The sequence below is a fragment of the Periophthalmus magnuspinnatus genome, chromosome 19, assembly GCF_009829125.3.
Source record: "Periophthalmus magnuspinnatus isolate fPerMag1 chromosome 19, fPerMag1.2.pri, whole genome shotgun sequence".
Taxonomy (NCBI): Eukaryota; Metazoa; Chordata; class Actinopteri; order Gobiiformes; family Gobiidae; genus Periophthalmus; species Periophthalmus magnuspinnatus.
This window is the reverse complement of record NC_047144.1, coordinates 13,317,737-13,339,453: the sequence shown is the minus strand read 5'-3', so window position 1 is coordinate 13,339,453 and position 21,717 is coordinate 13,317,737. Positions and strand designations below refer to the sequence as shown.

The window sequence follows — 21,717 nt, the reverse complement described above, 5'->3', positions numbered from 1 at the left end:
ATTTTGAACACTGTGGTTGCCATTTGAACATTTTTAGTCGAGATTGGATGTGTTATGAAAGCGGGGCAAAAATCTATGGTGGAGCTATGGGGGAGCACTGGCCATTCTAAGGAAGACTAGGCCCCCCTGAAACCCACCACCCCAAGCAGCCCCCAACGCCACCCCTGCACTGAAGTCATATTTAGTATACAGTACACAGTAAGTACGATGCTAGAAGCCAGGTAAGTCAGCAAATTGCCTTCAGTATTGGGTATATAAAAAGTTAGTTACAGAATACTGCAGTAAAATGTCAGTTTACTGTCAGTTTTGTAATGTACTTTGTTGTACATGGTCTAATCAGAGTAATGTATTCTGAATAATAGGATACTGTCAGTTTCACCTGCATCATTTTCTATATTAAAAACTGCTTGTTGTGTGTTGCACTGTTTGCTATGCATTTATTTATCACAGATTAGAGAAGGAAAAACTTTCTTCCCAACACCGATTGGGAAGAAAGTTTTCTCAGAATCTGTTCTCACTGAATTCTGTTATTATTCAAATTGTCAGATAACAGATAGCGGAGATTGACACATCCAGAGAAAAAGGCTGTGCTTAAACAATAAATATTGGTCAAATCCAATGTCCTGTGCATGTCATATCTCACACAGCCAGGCCACCCAGATGTCACTGGTGATGGGAGTTTTCTGATAAACAATTTCATTATAATTCATACATTTCATTAATTCCTATTTAGTGCACGTAAACATAAACTGTTTGAAGAAATGGATTAAGTGAATGTGACGTCCTCCATAGCATTCGGCTCCAGTCAAATGAAACTCATCGAGGCTAGCAGTTGTAAGGGTGAATTTGCAGCCGCGTTACATATTTGGAATTCTGACCACGAGTATCATAGCAACCAAAGAGCCAATCTGGAGCCAGGCTGTTGAAGGTCATGCCCCTTTTCATCCATACCGCTGGTTTGGCAGGGAGAGGGCACTGTCAATCAAACCAGTCGTCTGTTATTAATGTTCATATTTTGACTAAAGGGCGAAATAGCAAAATAAAAACACCAGGATCATGCAGGGTGGATTAATATGAACATTTAAGACCAAAATGACGAGGCTCACTGCAGCACTTACAGAGAGATGGGTGACAATTTTTCAATGTAAAGTGAATCGGAGCCGGAAGCGTGCCCATGATCACTTCCTATTTGGAACGCGGTGGCTAGCAGGTTAGGTTAAGCTATGTCCATTTATATATACAGTCTATGATGCACACTGGCCTTGGACGTAGCTTTTACTCTTTGGGCAGTTTTACCTGTTCTTGGAGTTGCCCAGACTCTTCTTTCAGGAGAATAGCTTCAGCCCCGACTTGTGCACAACGCTGAGTCTCCCTCTTTAGATACTCAATCTCCCTGTAAGAAAACAACAAAAATGACGCTATATATTTCCAACCACGATTTTTCTCATTTTCAGTCTTACTTCTGCTGGTACTCCTTGATGAGGCGTTTGGCTTTGCTGTACTTGCGCTCTAAGGCCTGGTACTGGGCCTGTGTCTCCTTTAGATGCTCGTCCACGGCTTGGCACAGACTCTGCGCCTCCATCCAGTATCCCTCCAGTTTCTCCATGCGCTCCTTGTTCTCCTGCAGGGTCTGCTCCAGCTGGGCCTTATCCATGCGCCACCTCTGCTTCTCCTGCTCCGCGTGGTGAAGCTGGGATACAGGTAAAAGTGTTGTCATGAGAAAACGCTTGATTTCGATACTAAGGAATAGACTCACAACTCAATACTGATTCCGATACCATAATGATAACAAAAAACACTCTTTCTTTAGACAATAGAATGTGATTTTCAACATTAAATTGTAGTATTTTCTTTTATATTATCATATATCTGAGTAATCCCTCAGTCATCCAGGTAGTTGCCATAGTGATCCATGTGTAAGCTAGTCTATGTGGTTTTATACGGATACAGCTCAAGATCGCTCTAAAACTATTCAGGAAAGGTTCATTTCTGTCCTGTAAATGTGACTTTTTTAGTACTGATACCTGTTCAAATGAGTATCTAGTTTTGATACTACTCTTAGGCAAGACAAGTTTATTTGTACAGCACAATTCGTATACAAGGTATTTCACAGTGCTTTAATATCGATTAGTATCAGATTTTCAATATTTTGACAATCCCAACAGGTAAACATTTTCAGGTTTTGCTTCTTTTTTTCTATTTATTGCTGCTTTCTAAGTTCTCTTATTTATGTATATCATATTAGTAACTGGCTTATCAGTGGATGTGGATGAGTTAAAGTTAAAGTAAAGAATATTTTTGAAAGTCTAATAATGATAGTCAGGTGGTATTTTGTTATTTATCAGGACTGTGCTAAAGTGTGCCTATTACTACTACTACTTCTACTACTACTAATACAAATACTATTACTGCTTTAAACTTTCTAAGCATGAATGTCATTTACAGGAATTTGGAGCATTTTGTTCAGATATAGTAATTTCTTCCAAACCTGTCTGGTTCCTCCGACTAAACAAACTCAAATGATTGCAGTGTCCCTTCAAAGTACTTATACTGATGATAGTGTGGTGATGGAGGGCTAAAAGACACAGTATTTCACCATGTGTAAACCCCAGTTGAAAGTATATCTGGACAAAATGTTCCAAATTCAACATAACACATAACGCACTGGTCACTCATTCACGCACAGCAGCTTATATTCTCATAAAATTATGACTTTATTCTCATAAAATTACGACTTTTTCAGGCTTTGACTTTATTCTCATAAAATTACGTCTTTAATGTCGAAATGCTACGTCTTTATTCTCGTAGCACCCGCATAATTTATTTTATTTTACTGACCCTTATACTCTGTCGTAGTCATATAAAAATGTTGGTGCAAAAAAAAAGTTTAAAAATTTAAAAAAGTAAACTGCAGCAGACATCAGTTTGTGACAATGCTGGTTAGTTCACATATTTACAAAGTTATTCACAATTTATAATTGCAAAAAAAACTCTGTACTGAGTGCACCAGGTGCTTTAAGCACAGCCACTAAACACTAATGTCTCTATCATTATTATTAAATGCACGAAAACTGTCATGTTGTACTATGTTTTATTATACATTTAGTTGTAGATTTACTCTTTTTAGGTGAACTGGGGGAGGGGGGCTGGATACTTGACCATTAGCACAAGCTAATCTTGCAGCTCTTGTTTTTACAGGCTTTAACTGGACGTGCTGGTGGTTTACTGTTTATGTCTGTGAAAGATGTGGCATCTCTCAGGTAAAACCTCTACCTGTCTGTTTGTTTTATTGTGAAATTTGTGCTGACTTACAAATGTCTTTTTGTATCTTAATACAGGCAAACCTGGACAACATTGTTACTAAAGTTCAAAGTTTCAGTTCACTCTTCTGGAAAACCTGTGGCAGAGGGTGAGGTCTGTTTTTGAACGACATGAGCCATTGTATAACATTGAGCATCTCTGGACTGAGGCACTTGAAGCATTTGACGACTTCCTAGATCCTTTTGTCGCCTTGTCCACAGCCGACATGCAACAACAAACTATCAGAGAACTTTTTGATCCAGTTGTTGTTCCAGAAGAGGTAGTAATATAACAAAGACTGTGTCGAGTTAAACGTGGTGGTTCAGAATCAGAATCGGAAGACTTTTATTGCCATCGTCTGTGAACACAGTTCACAAACTAGGAACTTACTGCGGTGATAAAGTGCAACATAAAAACACACTGAATAAATACAAATACAAATAAGGGTATGCACAAAGTTCAAGGGTATTTGAAGTTAGGAGAAGGCCAGGACATATTTTCATAAAAGTGTCCTCATGATTACTAATGGACTTAGTAGAAGGAGCAAACTTGTACATTTTTCTGCTTCTCATCTCATACAGCAAACCTTACAGGAGATAATGCACGTCATGCTTGAGGGTGTCGCGCTCTATGAGCTTAAATGTGTTGAAGCACCTTATTTTGTCTGGAGATATTCAATTGGACTCTATAAATTCAGGTAAACCAGGTTTCTCTTGTTCCCCTGTAGATCTAAGGCACAAGCCCCATCATTGTTCACACTTTATCCTCAAGTGATAACAAATGTGACCAGTTTTCTGGGCAGGTGCTGATATTTAAAAAATATTCCTCTTTATTGTGAAACTGTGATTTTACCTCATACCACTCTGATGTGCAACACTAAAACATATGCTTCAGGAAAATATGATCTCACCGATGTATTATTGTATGAAAATGTTTAAAGAGGTCTGCAATAAAGAGACTTAAGCTATTTGTATCTACTTTTTAAGTGTGTTTGTATAAATATTTGATTAATCCAGGTGCATAGAGTGTAGACATCTATTGGTCTGTTGACTACTTTGTATTTACAGATGAACAACCACTCAGGTAAAAAAAAGTCCCTTGGCATTAATGCTAATAGTATAAGCAATTATAGGGTTGTTGTGATCTTTTTGAGATGTTCACAGGTTAAATGACTTGATGATAAAATACCTTAAAACAACTACATTAGTTTCAAAACATTTAAAACCTCCGGCATGTGTGCATAACCTCAACAGTGTGGCTTGATTTAACATAAAATAAAAAATAAAATGTGCCTAGAGTAAGTTGTAATATCTAAATAAGATGGATCGCGATGGAATATCTTGAAACAAATAAAAAAATCTCATTGAGACAAGTAAAAAAATCTGAAAATTGATCTTTTAAGATTAATCTGCTTAATTTAAGTTAGTTGAACTATGCTAAATGATCCTTTTTGTGTAATTAGGTGTGTGTTCTGTTCACATCAGAGGTCAGTGGTGTTGCAAAAACGTGAGCAGTGCCATGAGTTTTTAAACGGTGCAATATTAGGCCTGCTGCCTTATGAATTAACAGTATGAAACTAAATATTTTGTCTTTTGAATGGTGAAAATGTCACATAAAACAAGGCGTTAAAACCCATGAGTCCAGTCAGTGTTTCCTGTTGGGGCTGTGTTTGACAAAAGCAGCAGCGAGTTATGTTCATTTGTGCATTGTTAATATTATTGTTAATTACTTTTTATATTATAATTGTTAATTATTTTTTCATGTAGAACATTGTCACATTGCCTCAAATTATTATTTTGTTCTGTAAAGCATTTTTATTTTTATCTGTGAAAAGTGACTTAAATAAAGTTGACTTACTTTGGTTTTTTACCCCTCAAACGAGCTCATTATTAGATTATGTATCTGGGTTAATCATAAATAACACTGTTTAGTGCAACTTTCAAAAGCATTTAAAGTATTTAGACATTTAGTCTGCAGAGAGCATAATATTAGCGAAATCAGATACGGAACTGGGGCCTTTACTCTTACGAATGTCCAGTCAAATACACATATTTTAATACAACAATTCATCCTGAAGCCAGGACTGTTGAGTTATTATTGCCTTGAATCCAGGACACACACTTCATCAATACTTTACAAAGATGTGAACCTCCCTGACTTCAGATGGGTGTGATTGACAGGTGGATGAGCCAATCAGAGACACTTATGATCCAACAATAACAACAAATATGGTTGTTTACAAGGAAAGACTTCTGCAGAATTAAACAAGAAGAAGAACTAAACTCTGTGATTTGAAATTGTGATTTATTCTTAAATATATTTGTTGTATGTGAAGGTTTTCAGGGTTTGGATTTATCAGCACATTAGAACAGAAACACGGAATCAGCGTGGAATTCCGTCTCCATGGCGACGGCATCGGTGTGCTGTGATGTCATCGATGTGATGCCACAGAATTGTAGTAGGTGAGAACTTTCCCGCACATTTCTCATTATTGACTTGGTCATCGTACAGTGAGCCACATTGCATTTCTCTCCTCGACTTTTCGCAAACAAACAGATTTAAGCAGACAAACGTTTAAATCGACTCATTTCTCTGAGTTCAATTGGTGAGTACGTGTTTGAAGCGCTGGTTTACACTCACACAAAACCCTCACAAAACACAAAACACAAAAGCCTGTTTCTGCAGAGTTCAGTTTAAGTCCTGTTTAACTGTTTCTGGTAATATTTTTTATTTAATTTACAACTATGAACAGTATATTCTAACACATTTTGGCACATAAATATGGATCATATTATGTAAAACTAGTGTAAGATGATTGTTTGGAGCTTGTGGAGACGAGAGTATGAAGTTTTTATGGAGTTAGATTGGGAAAAGGAGCAGTCAATAAATAATCCGCTTTGTTTTTACAGTTTTTATACATCTCAGCTATGGAGAACTGGAACATCTATCCAGAAGATGTCCTGAGCGGCTGGGAGGGCCTAGACGAGTTTGCAGACCCTGAATTCATCCGGGGGCTCTTCTCTGTGCCTCCCCCTCCTCCTGCTGCACCTGTGGGACCTACCACACCCCCACCACCTCAGGACGATCTACTCCAGAGCGAGTTGGACTTCATGGACATCCTCAGCACCATTGATGTTGAGACGATGGCTGATTTGTGTCCTGAGGCTTTTGAAGAGGACGTTCTATTTAACGCTCTAGATGATTTGGAGAACAGCTCAGAGACAATTGAACCTGGGGCACAAACGACCTCTGAGTGCTCCAGTCCGAAGAGGAGGAGACTGTCTGACAATCAGACAACTGACCCTTCGGACGTGCCAAGGTCTACAGTAAGTTAACATTCATAATCCAACGATGCACTTTTCCGTTCATATTTATCTATAAAAACAAATAAATACAATGAATTGTCTTTTTGTCATATCTCAATGAAAGTGATCTAATTGTTTGTTTGTTTTTTCAGCCAAACAATAGCCCTGGCCTCCACACACAGACGCCCTCGGGGACACTGTAAGTACTAAAGACACTTGTTTCCACACTACTTTTGTCCCATAGCAGTCTGTACTAATGAATGTCTTTCTATTCTTATCTGCAGCCAAGGACAAGAGTCACAGAGTGTTTGTAGCAGGAGGACGCAGGATGTGGACACGGAGAGCAGACCATATATCAAGAAGCCTCCAAATGCATTCATGCTGTACAGGGCGGAGCAGAGGCCCATCGTGGTGCAGGAGCTCGGCATCACCAACTGCGCCAAAGTAAACATGGTGCTGGGACAGAGGGTAAGTAGAACACGCCAAACAAACAGGAGCATTCAAGATACGGCTCACAAATGATGAAGAGCAGAAGGTAAAATCCCTGTTGTAACATGTGTTTTGTTGCAGTGGAAGATGCTGTCTGATGAGGAGCAGGCGCCATATTTTGACAGAGCTCGAAAAGAAAGAATAGCTCATGAGGCCAAGTATCCCGGATGGTCTCCAATGGACAACATTGTAAGTGCAACACACGTCTCACACACGTCTCACACATGTCTCACACACGTCTCACACACGTCTCACACACGTCTCACACACGTCTCACACACACTCATCTGGATCATTTCAGTGATTAAAATGTATTTTTACTAAAACCTTTATGTCATTTCAGGGTAAAAAGGCCCGAAAGCGAAACAACACGGGCCGTCTAGTCCTCACAGACCCACAGGGAGCTGCTCCTCCAGCTGCGCCTCCTCAGCCTGTGATGTCGACCAATATCACTCACCCAGTGATCACCCAGGCCCACAGCAACCAGGCCCCCAGCAACCAGGTCCTGTACAACCAGGCCGCCAACAACCAGGTCCTGTACAACCTGGCCCCCAACAACCAGGTCCTGTACAACCTGGCCCCCAACAACCAGGCTCACAGCAACCAGGTCCTGTACAACCAGGCCGCCAACAACCAGGTCCTGTACAACCTGGCCCCCAACAACCAGGTCCTGTACAACCTGGCCCCCAACACCCAGGTCCTGTCCAACCTGGCCCCCAACACCCAGGCTCACAACAACCAGGCCCACAGCAACAAGGCCAACAGCAACCAGGCCAAAAGCAACCAGGCCAACAGCAACCCGGCCAAAAGCAACGAGGCCGCCAACAACCAGGTCCTGTACAACCTGGCCCCCAACAACCACGTCCTGTACAACCTGGCCCCCAACAACCAGGCTCACAGCAACCAGGTCCTGTACAACCTGGCCCCCAACAACCAGGTCCTGTACAACCTGGCCCCCAACACCCAGGTCCTGTCCAACCTGGCCCCCAACACCCAGGCTCACAACAACCAGGCCCACAGCAACAAGGCCAACAGCAACCAGGCCAAAAGCAACCAGGCCAAAAGCAACCAGGCCAACAGCAACCAGGCCAACAGCAACCTGGCCAAAAGCAACCAGGCCAACAGCAACCAGGTCCTGTGCGACCTGGCCCCCATCAACCAGATCCTGTCCAACCTGGCCCCCAACAACGAGGTCCTGTTCAACTAGGCCAACAGCAACCAGGCCCACAGCAACCAGGCCCCCAGCAACCAGGTCCTGTACGACCTGGCCCCCAACACCCAGGCTCACAACAACCAGGCCCACAGCAACAAGGCCAACAGCAACCAGGCCAAAAGCAACCAGGCCAACAGCAACCAGGCCAACAGCAACCAGGCCAAAAGCAACCAGGCCAAAAGCAACCAGGCCAAAAGCAACCAGGCCAAAAGCAACCAGGCCAACAGCAACCAGGCCAACAGCAACCCGGCCAAAAGCAACCAGGCCAACAGCAACCAGGTCCTGTCCGACCTGGCCCCCGTCAACCAGATCCTGTCCAACCTGGCCCCCAACAACGAGGTCCTGTTCAACTAGGCCAACAGCAACCAGGCCCCCAGCAACCAGGCCCCCAGCAACCAGGTCCTGTACGACCTGGCCACCAACACCCAGGTCCTGTACAACCTGGCCCCCAACAACCAGGCCCACAGCAACCAGGTCCTGAATAACCTGGCCCCCAACAACCAGGTCCTGTACAACCTGGCCCCCAACAACCAGGTCCTGTACAACCTGGCCCCCAACAACCAGGTCCTGTACAACCAGGCCCACAGCAACCAGGTCCTGTACAACCTGGCCCCCAACAACCAGGTCCTGTACAACCTGGCCCCCAACAACCAGGTCCTGTACAACCTGGCCCCCAACACCCAGGTCCTGTCCAACCTGGCCCCGAACACCCAGGCTCACAACAACCAGGCCCACAGCAATGAATCCTCCTGAATCCGAGGTTCGACTATCGGTCGGATTCTCCTCTCCAGTACCCTGGAATAGACCTTACTGGGAAGGCTGAGGAGTGTGATTCCCCTGTAATTGGAACACACCCTCCGGTCCCCCTTCTTATACAGAGGGACCACCACCCCGGTCTGCCACTCCAGTGGTACTGTCCCCGACCGCCACGCGATGTTGCAGAGACGTGTCAGCCAAGACAGTCCCACAACATCCAGAGACTTGAGGTACTCGGGACGGATCTCGTCCACCCCAGAGCCTTGCCACCGAGGAGCTTGCTAACCGCCTCGGTGACTTCAGCCAGGGTGATGGACGAGTCCGCCTCCGAGTCCCCAGTCTCTGCTTCCTCCTCGGAAGACATGACGGCAACAGCAACCGGGTCCATTCTGTGTAGACCTTTAGACAGCTTTTTATGCACAATAAGCATTTAAATCCAAATTATTATTTTTTATAATTTATTTAGCTAATATTTTGTAATATTCAATCATTCTATTCATTCAATCATCATCAATTATTGTTTTAATATTACTTAATGAATTAAAAAAAAAATATTTAAATAAAATTTTTATATATTTAAATTATATTTTTTAAAATATATATATTTTTTTACATTTTTCTACTTTTACTTAATAAAGAATTTTCTATTGAAAATACGTGTCAGCTTTTGCTTTAATATGTGTGTGGTATTAAGTATGAATTGTATATCTGGGTAAAAGTAACTAACCAAGTTATTTATTTAATCCCTTATTGTTGAAGCAGTTTATATAAGAGACGGGTTCTGGTGCACCCAAATGAAAATCTTGGGTACACCCGTGTACCCAGCTCAGATCATGAGTCTGGAGCCTGTAGAGTGTGATCAGTTCATTTGTGCTGACTTACAAATGTCTTTTTGTATCTTAATACATGCAAACCTGGACAACATTGTTACTAAAGTTCAAAGTTTCAGTTCACTCTTCTGGAAAACCTGTGGCAGAGGGTGAGGTCTGTTTTTGAACGACATGAGCCATTGTACAACATTGAGCATCTCTGGACTGAGGCACTTGAAGCATTTGACGACTTCCTAGATCCTTTTGTCGCCTTGTCCACAGCCGACATGCAACAACAAACTATCAGAGAACTTTTTGATCCAGTTGTTGTTCCAGAAGAGGTAGTAATATAACAAAGACTGTGTCGAGTTAAACGTGGTGGTTCAGAATCAGAATCGGAAGACTTTTATTGCCATCGTCTGTGAACACAGTTCACAAACTAGGAACTTACTGCGGTGATAAAGTGCAACATAAAAACACACTGAATAAATACAAATACAAATAAGGGCATGCACAAAGTTCAAGGGTATTTGAAGTTAGGAGAAGGCCAGGACATATTTTCATAAAAGTGTCCTCATGATTACTAATGGACTTAGTAGAAGGAGCAAACTTGTACATTTTTCTGCTTCTCATCTCATACAGCAAACCTTACAGGAGATAATGCACGTCATGCTTGAGGGTGTCGCGCTCTATGAGCTTAAATGTGTTGAAGCACCTTATTTTGTCTGGAGATATTCAATTGGACTCTATAAATTCAGGTAAACCAGGTTTCTCTTGTTCCCCTGTAGATCTAAGGCACAAGCCCCATCATTGTTCACACTTTATCCTCAAGTGATAACAAATGTGACCAGTTTTCTGGGCAGGTGCTGATATTTAAAAAATATTCCTCTTTATTGTGAAACTGTGATTTTACCTCATACCACTCTGATGTGCAACACTAAAACATATGCTTCAGGAAAATATGATCTCACCGATGTATTATTGTATGAAAATGTTTAAAGAGGTCTGCAATAAAGAGACTTAAGCTATTTGTATCTACTTTTTAAGTGTGTTTGTATAAATATTTGATTAATCCAGGTGCATAGAGTGTAGACGTCTATTGGTCTGTTGACTACTTTGTATTTACAGATGAACAACCACTCAGGTAAAAAAAAGTCCCTTGGCATTAATGCTAATAGTATAAGCAATTATAGGGTTGTTGTGATCTTTTTGAGATGTTCACAGGTTAAATGACTTGATGATAAAATACCTTAAAACAACTACATTAGTTTCAAAACATTTAAAACCTCCGGCATGTGTGCATAACCTCAACAGTGTGGCTTGATTTAACATAAAATAAAAAATAAAATGTGCCTAGAGTAAGTTGTAATATCTAAATAAGATGGATCGCGATGGAATATCTTGAAACAAATAAAAAAATCTCATTGAGACAAGTAAAAAAATCTGAAAATTGATCTTTTAAGATTAATCTGCTTAATTTAAGTTAGTTGAACTATGCTAAATGATCCTTTTTGTGTAATTAGGTGTGTGTTCTGTTCACATCAGAGGTCAGTGGTGTTGCAAAAACGTGAGCAGTGCCATGAGTTTTTAAACGGTGCAATATTAGGCCTGCTGCCTTATGAATTAACAGTATGAAACTAAATATTTTGTCTTTTGAATGGTGAAAATGTCACATAAAACAAGGCGTTAAAACCCATGAGTCCAGTCAGTGTTTCCTGTTGGGGCTGTGTTTGACAAAAGCAGCAGCGAGTTATGTTCATTTGTGCATTGTTAATATTATTGTTAATTACTTTTTATATTATAATTGTTAATTATTTTTTCATGTAGAACATTGTCACATTGCCTCAAATTATTATTTTGTTCTGTAAAGCATTTTTATTTTTATCTGTGAAAAGTGATTTAAAAAAAGTTGACTTACTTTGGTTTTTTACCCCTCAAACGAGCTCATTATTAGATTATGTATCTGGGTTAATCATAAATAACACTGTTTAGTGCAACTTTCAAAAGCATTTAAAGTATTTAGACATTTAGTCTGCAGAGAGCATAATATTAGCGAAATCAGATACGGAACTGGAGCCTTTACTCTTATGAATGTCCAGTCAAATACACATATTTTAATACAACAATTCATCCTGAAGCCAGGACTGTTGAGTTATTATTGCCTTGAATCCAGGACACGCACTTCATCAATACTTTACAAAGATGTGAACCTCCCTGACTTCAGATGGGTGTGATTGACAGGTGGATGAGCCAATCAGAGACACTTATGATCCAACAATAACAACAAATATGGTTGTTTACAAGGAAAGACTTCTGCAGAATTAAACAAGAAGAAGAACTAAACTCTGTGATTTGAAATTGTGATTTATTCTTAAATATATTTGTTGTATGTGAAGGTTTTCAGGGTTTGGATTTACCAGCACATTAGAACAGAAACACGGAATCAGCGTGGAATTCCGTCTCCATGGCGACGGCATCGGTGTGCTGTGATGTCATCGATGTGATGCCACAGAATTGTAGTAGGTGAGAACTTTCCCGCACATTTCTCATTATTGACTTGGTCATCGTACAGTGAGCCACATTGCATTTCTCTCCTCGACTTTTCGCAAACAAACAGATTTAAGCAGACAAACGTTTAAATCGACTCATTTCTCTGAGTTCAACTGGTGAGTACGTGTTTGAAGCACTGGTTTACACTCACACAAAACCCTCACAAAACACAAAACACAAAAGCATGTTTCTGCAGAGTTCAGTTTAAGTCCTGTTTAACTGTTTCTGGTAATATTTTTTATTTAATTTACAACTATGAACAGTATATTCTAACACATTTTGGCACATAAATATGGATCATATTATGTAAAACTAGTGTAAGATGATTGTTTGGAGCTTGTGGAGACGAGAGTATGAAGTTTTTATGGAGTTAGATTGGGAAAAGGAGCAGTCAATAAATAATCCGCTTTGTTTTTACAGTTTTTATACATCTCAGCTATGGAGAACTGGAACATCTATCCAGAAGATGTCCTGAGCGGCTGGGAGGGCCTAGACGAGTTTGCAGACCCTGAATTCGTCCGGGGGCTCTTCTCTGTGCCTCCCCCTCCTCCTGCTGCACCTGTGGGACCTACCACACCCCCACCACCTCAGGATGATCTACTCCCGAGCGAGTTGGACTTCATGGACATCCTCAGCACCATTGATGTTGAGACGATGGCTGATTTGTGTCCTGAGGCTTTTGAAGAGGACGTTCTATTTAACGCTCTAGATGATTTGGAGAACAGCTCAGAGACAATTGAACCTGGGGCACAAACGACCTCTGAGTGCTCCAGTCCGAAGAGGAGGAGACTGTCTGACAATCAGACAACTGACCCTTCGGACGTGCCAAGGTCTACAGTAAGTTAACATTCATAATCCAACGATGCACTTTTCCGTTCATATTTATCTATAAAAACAAATAAATACAATGAATTGTCTTTTTGTCATATCTCAATGAAAGTGATCTAATTGTTTGTTTGTTTTTTCAGCCAAACAATAGCCCTGGCCTCCACACACAGACGCCCTCGGGGACATTGTAAGTACTAAAGACACTTGTTTCCACACTACTTTTGTCCCATAGCAGTCTGTACTAATGAATGTCTTTCTATTCTTATCTGCAGCCAAGGACAAGAGTCACAGAGTGTTTGTAGCAGGAGGACGCAGGATGTGCACACGGAGAGCAGACCATATATCAAGAAGCCTCCAAACGCATTCATGCTGTACAGGGCGGAGCAGAGGCCCATCGTGGTGCAGGAGCTCGGCATCACCAACTGCGCCAAAGTAAACATGGTGCTGGGACAGAGGGTAAGTAGAACACGCCAAACAAACAGGAGCATTCAAGATACGGCTCACAAATGATGAAGAGCAGAAGGTAAAATCCCTGTTGTAACATGTGTTTTGTTGCAGTGGAAGATGCTGTCTGATGAGGAGCAGGCGCCATATTTTGACAGAGCTCGAAAAGAAAGAATAGCTCATGAGGCCAAGTATCCCGGATGGTCTCCAATGGACAACATTGTAAGTGCAACACACGTCTCACACACGTCTCACACATGTCTCACACACGTCTCACACACGTCTCACACACGTCTCACACACGTCTCACACACACTCATCTGGATCATTTCAGTGATTAAAATGTATTTTTACTAAAACCTTTATGTCATTTCAGGGTAAAAAGGCCCGAAAGCGAAACAACACGGGCCGTCTAGTCCTCACAGACCCACAGGGAGCTGCTCCTCCAGCTGCGCCTCCTCAGCCTGTGATGTCGACCAATATCACTCACCCAGTGATCACCCAGGCCCACAGCAACCAGGCCCCCAGCAACCAGGTCCTGTACAACCAGGCCGCCAACAACCAGGTCCTGTACAACCTGGCCCCCAACAACCAGGTCCTGTACAACCTGGCCCCCAACAACCAGGCTCACAGCAACCAGGTCCTGTACAACCAGGCCGCCAACAACCAGGTCCTGTACAACCTGGCCCCCAACAACCAGGTCCTGTACAACCTGGCCCCCAACAACCAGGCTCACAGCAACCAGGTCCTGTACAACCAGGCCGCCAACAACCAGGTCCTGTACAACCTGGCCCCCAACAACCAGGTCCTGTACAACCTGGCCCCCAACACCCAGGTCCTGTCCAACCTGGCCCCCAACACCCAGGCTCACAACAACCAGGCCCACAGCAACAAGGCCAACAGCAACCAGGCCAAAAGCAACCAGGCCAACAGCAACCAGGCCAACAGCAACCCGGCCAAAAGCAACGAGGCCGCCAACAACCAGGTCCTGTACAACCTGGCCCCCAACAACCACGTCCTGTACAACCTGGCCCCCAACAACCAGGCTCACAGCAACCAGGTCCTGTACAACCTGGCCCCCAACAACCAGGTCCTGTACAACCTGGCCCCCAACACCCAGGTCCTGTCCAACCTGGCCCCCAACACCCAGGCTCACAACAACCAGGCCCACAGCAACAAGGCCAACAGCAACCAGGCCAAAAGCAACCAGGCCAAAAGCAACCAGGCCAACAGCAACCAGGCCAACAGCAACCTGGCCAAAAGCAACCAGGCCAACAGCAACCAGGTCCTGTGCGACCTGGCCCCCGTCAACCAGATCCTGTCCAACCTGGCCCCCAACAACCAGGTCCTGTTCAACTAGGCCAACAGCAACCAGGCCCACAGCAACCAGGCCCCCAGCAACCAGGTCCTGTACGACCTGGCCCCCAACACCCAGGCTCACAACAACCAGGCCCACAGCAACAAGGCCAACAGCAACCAGGCCAAAAGCAACCAGGCCAACAGCAACCAGGCCAACAGCAACCCGGCCAAAAGCAACGAGGCCGCCAACAACCAGGTCCTGTACAACCTGGCCCCCAACAACCACGTCCTGTACAACCTGGCCCCCAACAACCAGGCTCACAGCAACCAGGTCCTGTACAACCTGGCCCCCAACAACCAGGTCCTGTACAACCTGGCCCCCAACACCCAGGTCCTGTCCAACCTGGCCCCCAACACCCAGGCTCACAACAACCAGGCCCACAGCAACAAGGCCAACAGCAACCAGGCCAAAAGCAACCAGGCCAAAAGCAACCAGGCCAACAGCAACCAGGCCAACAGCAACCTGGCCAACAGCAACCTGGCCAAAAGCAACCAGGCCAACAGCAACCAGGTCCTGTGCGACCTGGCCCCCGTCAACCAGATCCTGTCCAACCTGGCCCCCAACAACCAGGTCCTGTTCAACTAGGCCAACAGCAACCAGGCCCACAGCAACCAGGCCCCCAGCAACCAGGTCCTGTACGACCTGGCCCCCAACACCCAGGCTCACAACAACCAGGCCCACAGCAACAAGGCCAACAGCAACCAGGCCAAAAGCAACCAGGCCAAAAGCAACCAGGCCAACAGCAACCAGGCCAAAAGCAACCAGGCCAACAGCAACCAGGCCAAAAGCAACCAGGCCAACAGCAACCAGGCCAACAGCAACCCGGCCAAAAGCAACCAGGCCAACAGCAACCAGGTCCTGTCCGACCTGGCCCCCGTCAACCAGATCCTGTCCAACCTGGCCCCCAACAACGAGGTCCTGTTCAACTAGGCCAACAGCAACCAGGCCCACAGCAACCAGGCCCCCAGCAACCAGGTCCTGTACGACCTGGCCACCAACACCCAGGTCCTGTACAACCTGGCCCCCAACAACCAGGCCCACAGCAACCAGGTCCTGAATAACCTGGCCCCCAACAACCAGGTCCTGTACAACCTGGCCCCCAACAACCAGGTCCTGTACAACCTGGCCCCCAACAACCAGGTCCTGTACAACCAGGCCCACAGCAACCAGGTCCTGTACAACCTGGCCCCCAACAACCAGGTCCTGTACAACCTGGCCCCCAACAACCAGGTCCTGTACAACCTGGCCCCCAACAACCAGGTCCTGTACAACCTGGCCCCCAACACCCAGGTCCTGTCCAACCTGGCCCCGAACACCCAGGCTCACAACAACCAGGCCCACAGCAATGAATCCTCCTGAATCCGAGGTTCGACTATCGGTCGGATTCTCCTCTCCAGTACCCTGGAATAGACCTTACCGGGAAGGCTGAGGAGTGTGATTCCCCTGTAATTGGAACACACCCTCCGGTCCCCCTTCTTATACAGAGGGACCACCACCCCGGTCTGCCACTCCAGTGGTACTGTCCCCGACCGCCACGCGATGTTGCAGAGACGTGTCAGCCAAGACAGTCCCACAACATCCAGAGACTTGAGGTACTCGGGACGGATCTCGTCCACCCCAGAGCCTTGCCACCGAGGAGCTTGCTAACCGCCTCGGTGACTTCAGCCAGGGTGATGGACGAGTCCGCCTCCGGGTCCCCAGTCTCTGCTTCCTCCTCAGAAGACATGACGGCAACAGCAACCAGGTCCATTCTGTGTAGACCTTTAGACAGCTTTTTATGGACAATAAGCATTTAAATCCAAATTATTATTTTTTATAATTTATTTAGCTAATATTTTGTAATATTCAATCATTCTATTCATTCAATCATCAATTATTGTTTTAATATTACTTAATGAAATTTTTTTTTATATATTTTTATTTAAATAAAAAATTTTAACATTTAAATTATATTTTTTTAAATATATATATATATTTTTACATTTTTCTACTTTTACTTAATAAAGAATTTTCTATTGAAAATACGTGTCAGCTTTTTCTTTAATATGTGTGTGGTATTAAGTATGAATTGTATATCTGGGTAAAAGTAACTAACCAAGTTATTTATTTAATCCCTTATTGTTGAAGCAGTTTATATAAGAGACGGGTTCTGGTGCACCCAAATGAAAATCTTGGGTACACCCGTGTACCCAGCTCAGATCATGAGTCTGGAGCCTGTAGAGTGTGATCAGTTCATCCTGTGGGGCCCTGTAGAGTGTGAACAGTTCATCCTGTGGGGCCCTGTAGAGTGTGAACAGTTCATCCTGTAGGGCCCTGTCACATGCTCTGTTCCTTTGTATTCCTTTTTGCCCAGATTTTAGGTTGTGCTTTTTAAAAAAGTTTAATAAATGAAAATGTGGCAGCATTCGATGTCTCCATAGGATTACATGACATATCACATCTGATACATGATTAATTCAAGATGGCAAATGTCTGTGAGACATGCACATTCAAATCGTCTATAACCCTCGGGCACTGACTGATGTGCATGGATGTGTTACAGAAATCTTTAACTTTACACCATGTAGTGTTTGTCACAGTCACATTTAGACTTTGTCACATGTGTTTTTCATGGTCACTTCATATGTGCTGTTTTTACACACAGTGATTAGAGCCTCTCAGGGTGTTTATCCCATGTCTTATGATACGTCCATAAAAGTCTTCATTTATTACTGCCGAACTATCCTTCACATGGCCCGTGAGGATGAGTTATAGGGGACAAAGGACCTGAAATCGGCCTCATTTTGACACTGCGTAATGTCAACATGAGTATCATAGCCTCAGAGTCATGTCTCACCACACAAACACTACTGTAGTTCCTTGTTTTACATATCACATAATTTCATGATAATATTGTATCCAGTTTTAACATGAAACTATCACATAATTTTGTGAAACCATCATTTTATTTTGACATAGTACCATGTCACAACGTGATACTGCTGTTTTTTTTTTTAGTTCAGACTTGGCAGTTGTGCGCTGATATTAAATTGTATGCCTTATACAGAGGGACCACCGTCCACCCCCAGAGCCTTGCCGCTGAGGCGCTTGCCAACCACCTTGGTGACTTCAGGCAGGGTGATGGATGATTCCGCCACTGGGTCCCCAGTCTCTGCTTCCTCCTCGGAAGACGTGACAGTGGGATTGAGGAGATCCTTAAAGCATTCCTTTGACCACCTGACAACATCCCAGTCGAGGTTAGCAGCTCTTCGCCCACACTGTAAACAGTGTGCTTCACCAACCTCCTGAGGCGTCAGACGGTTTGCCTTTGAGGCCGTCCGATAGTTCTCCATAGCCTCCCTGAACTTCTCCCAACCCCGATTTGTTTCCTCCGTGACTGCACGAGCCACAGCACGCTTGGCCCGGTACTCGTCAGCTGCCTCAGGAGTCCCATGAGCCAACAAGGCTCGATAGGACTCCTTCTTCAGCCTGATGGCATCCCTTACTTCCGGTGTCCACCACCGGGGTCGCGGGTAGCTGCTGTAACAAGCACCACAGACCTTATGACCACAGCTATGAGCAGCCGCATCGACAATAGAGGTGGAGAACATGGCCTACTCGGAGTCCATGCCCCCAGCCTCCCCCGGAATCAGGGAGAAGCTCTGCTGGAGGTGTGAGTTGAAGACCCCTCTGACAGAGGGCTCCGCCAGACGTTCTCAGCAGACCCTCATGATATGCTTGGGCCTGCCAGGTCTGTCCGGCTTCCTCCTCCACCAGTAGATCCAACTCATGACCCGGTGGTGATTGGTTGATAGCAACAAGTCGATCATCGGCCTCCGACTTAGGATGTCCTGTTGCCACGTGCACTGATGGACACCCTTGTACTCAACCACGATGTTCATTAGGGACAAACTGTGACTAGCACAGAAGTCCAATAACAGAACACCGCTCGGGTTCAGATCAGGGAGGCCGTTCTTCCTAATCACGCCCCTCTAAGTGTCACCTGGGGGACTTCAGGAGAACAACGGAGTCCCCGGTCAGTGCACTGTCTAGTGCCCCTCCCAGGGACTCCAAGAAGGCCGGGTACTCTGCACTGCTGTTAGACCCATAGGCCGACACAACAGTGAGAGACTTGCCCCCGACCTAAAGGCGCAGGGACACGACCCTTTCGTTCACCGGGGTGAACTCCAACATGTCGCAGCTGAGCTGTGGGGCAATGAGCAAGTCCACAACAAACATGCCGCTGCTCCCCACGGGCAACGCCAGAGAAATGGAGAGTCTAGCCCCTCTCAAGGAGTTGGGTGTGCTGTGCGTGGAGGTGAGGCCGACTATATCTAGCCGGTAACGCTCAACCTCCAGCACAAGATCAGGCTCCCTTCCCCCCAACGAGGTGACATTCCATGTCCCCAGAGCTAGTCTCCATGTCAGGGGTTTCCGGTCGTCAAGGCCCCCGCCTTCGACTGCCGCCCAGATCTCCATGCACTGGCCCCTTATGGATCCTCCTGCGGGTGGGGGGTCCACGTGAGGATTGAAGAGATTCTAAAATTACAAATTCTGCAATAAAGAATAAACTTACGTTTGGGCTGTCCATGACACATGCTCGCTCTGTCACATTTTCACATTTTCACCGCTCACTTTTAGTTACTGCACTCTCGATTTCTGTGCACCGTCCGTGTTCATATTGTCTAAGCCCCACAACTTAAAGAGAGACACATGACACCATAAGAGGCCTTTTCCAAATCACAAGTATGATGTTCCTCATGTCCTCCTGCGTTTGGCTCATTTAGCCAGGATGCACCTGGAGATCCTGGGTTGCCTTTGAGTGCTGCAAATTGCCCAGAATACACTGCAGTTTTCATGTTTTACTTTATTTAAGAAATAAATGTATCTTAATTAAATAATAGTCATTACACAATTATAAAAATATGATATTACACTAAATATTTCTCAGTTTAAGCCACATCAAACGATGCACAAGACACATCCTGACCAATCACAAAGAGCCAGCGCCAAAACGAACCAAATGAAACATGGCGGCACAGACAAACGTACCGGAGACTGTTTTAGCGCAAATCCAGACTGCTGCGTTTGTGCCGATCTTGCAGAGGGAAGTGCTTTGTGGAGCGAAAGATGATTTTTTTTCGTCTTGTTCTGTTGTTGTGATACTTCAACCAATCGACGTGAAGCATTCATTTGAACGCTCCAATCACTGGTTCCGAACACTTTCAGCAATGACAGCTAGGTGAGCAATTAGAGCTAAATGTTTTTACAAAGGAGACTGGGGATGAAATGATCTGATGATTACCTGAACTTCTTTATTTTTTCTTAATCATTTCTATTTTTCTTGTTTTAGCTTGGTGGTATCTACACAATAGTGAGATGAAAGAGGACCTCGGACAGCTAACAGGATCAACCACCAACTCGACAAATATAACAAGTGACATGCACCCTCCGGCTGGAGAGGATCGCAACAATACATGTATGAAACGGAGAGCACTGAAAAGGACACCAAGAGAAACAGTTTTAAAATCTACAGGAAAAAAAAATCACTATTGATTGTTTAGAAGGACAGGACTGTACGGCACAATTTGACATATGTGACTTTCTGACCTGCACGACTGACCCTTGTGAACTCTCAAATAGAAAAATTTCTATGGTATCAGACATGAAACCTGGATATTTGATTACAATTGCCTCAACTACTGACTGGACCCATAAATACAAGCCAGACTTTCCACGAAATCCTACTTTACCTAAACGTCTCACTATAAGAAGCCCCAAGCTCAATCCACACTGTAATGCAGTCATTTTAACACTGAAATCTCCTGCTCCTGACAATAGTACATTTATCCTATGGCTACTTAAGTCAGTAGGAGAACTTACAGCAAAGTTTTCATTATATGTACATTCACGCCCACCATCACGAAACGGCAGCATTGTTAAGTATTTTGAAGAACTATCCCAGGTAATCTCTCTAGAAACAAGTGCAGACATTGGAGCAAACCTATGGTTAAAATGGGTTCAATATACTACTAAAACTATGACTAACAAGAATTGCTTTGCATGTGCCTCAGCTAGGCCACAACTGACTACTGCACCTGCCCCTTATAACAATGATACAGACATGATATGTATGCTCAAATTGTTTACATACAAAACTTTCGATAGCACTGATGAGTGTTGTCATTTAGACAAAGTGTTTGTAGTTGTCACCTCTAAAGATGTGCCACTGAACTGGGCTGTTGGACACACAAAATACACCTGTTTTGAAAGCAGGACACATACAAACCCTGACAAACAATTTGGCGACTTTACTGACTTGCATTGTAACAAAACATTAATGTCTGAACCTTATGCTGACTTATTTCATCAGTCCCTGGCAAGAGCAGCTATCTGGTGTCTCTGTGCAGACCTACGCTTACATGCTATGCTACCCAAGATCTGGACTGGAAAATGCACCCTGGCAATGCTTATTATCTATTTACTCATATACCTGCTGATGCATTTCCCACTATTGATGACTTTAAACTACCTGATAATCCATATGATATTAAACTACACCAAATCCAGAAAAGATCTCTGTTATTCCCTTCCAAAGACAAACCCTTAGGCTCATTCAATAAAGACATTTATCTTAATGCTGTAAACACACCCTGTTGTGTCCCAGATGAATATAAGGCCCAG

At 44.1% G+C, this 21,717-nt stretch overlaps 1 protein-coding gene across 1 annotated transcript in view; it reads right to left on the bottom strand.

Moving 5' to 3' along the window:
• ppp1r9bb (protein phosphatase 1, regulatory subunit 9Bb) overlaps nt 1–21,717 on the bottom strand; it is a 58,049-nt gene that overhangs the window by 1,662 nt on the left and 34,670 nt on the right. The window contains exons 9-10 of the mRNA XM_033984907.2: nt 1,461–1,690; nt 1,297–1,393 (exon numbers count right to left, since the gene is read on the bottom strand). Coding sequence (XP_033840798.1) covers nt 1,297–1,393; nt 1,461–1,690 — 327 coding nt within the window. The remainder of the gene's footprint in view (nt 1–1,296; nt 1,394–1,460; nt 1,691–21,717) is intronic.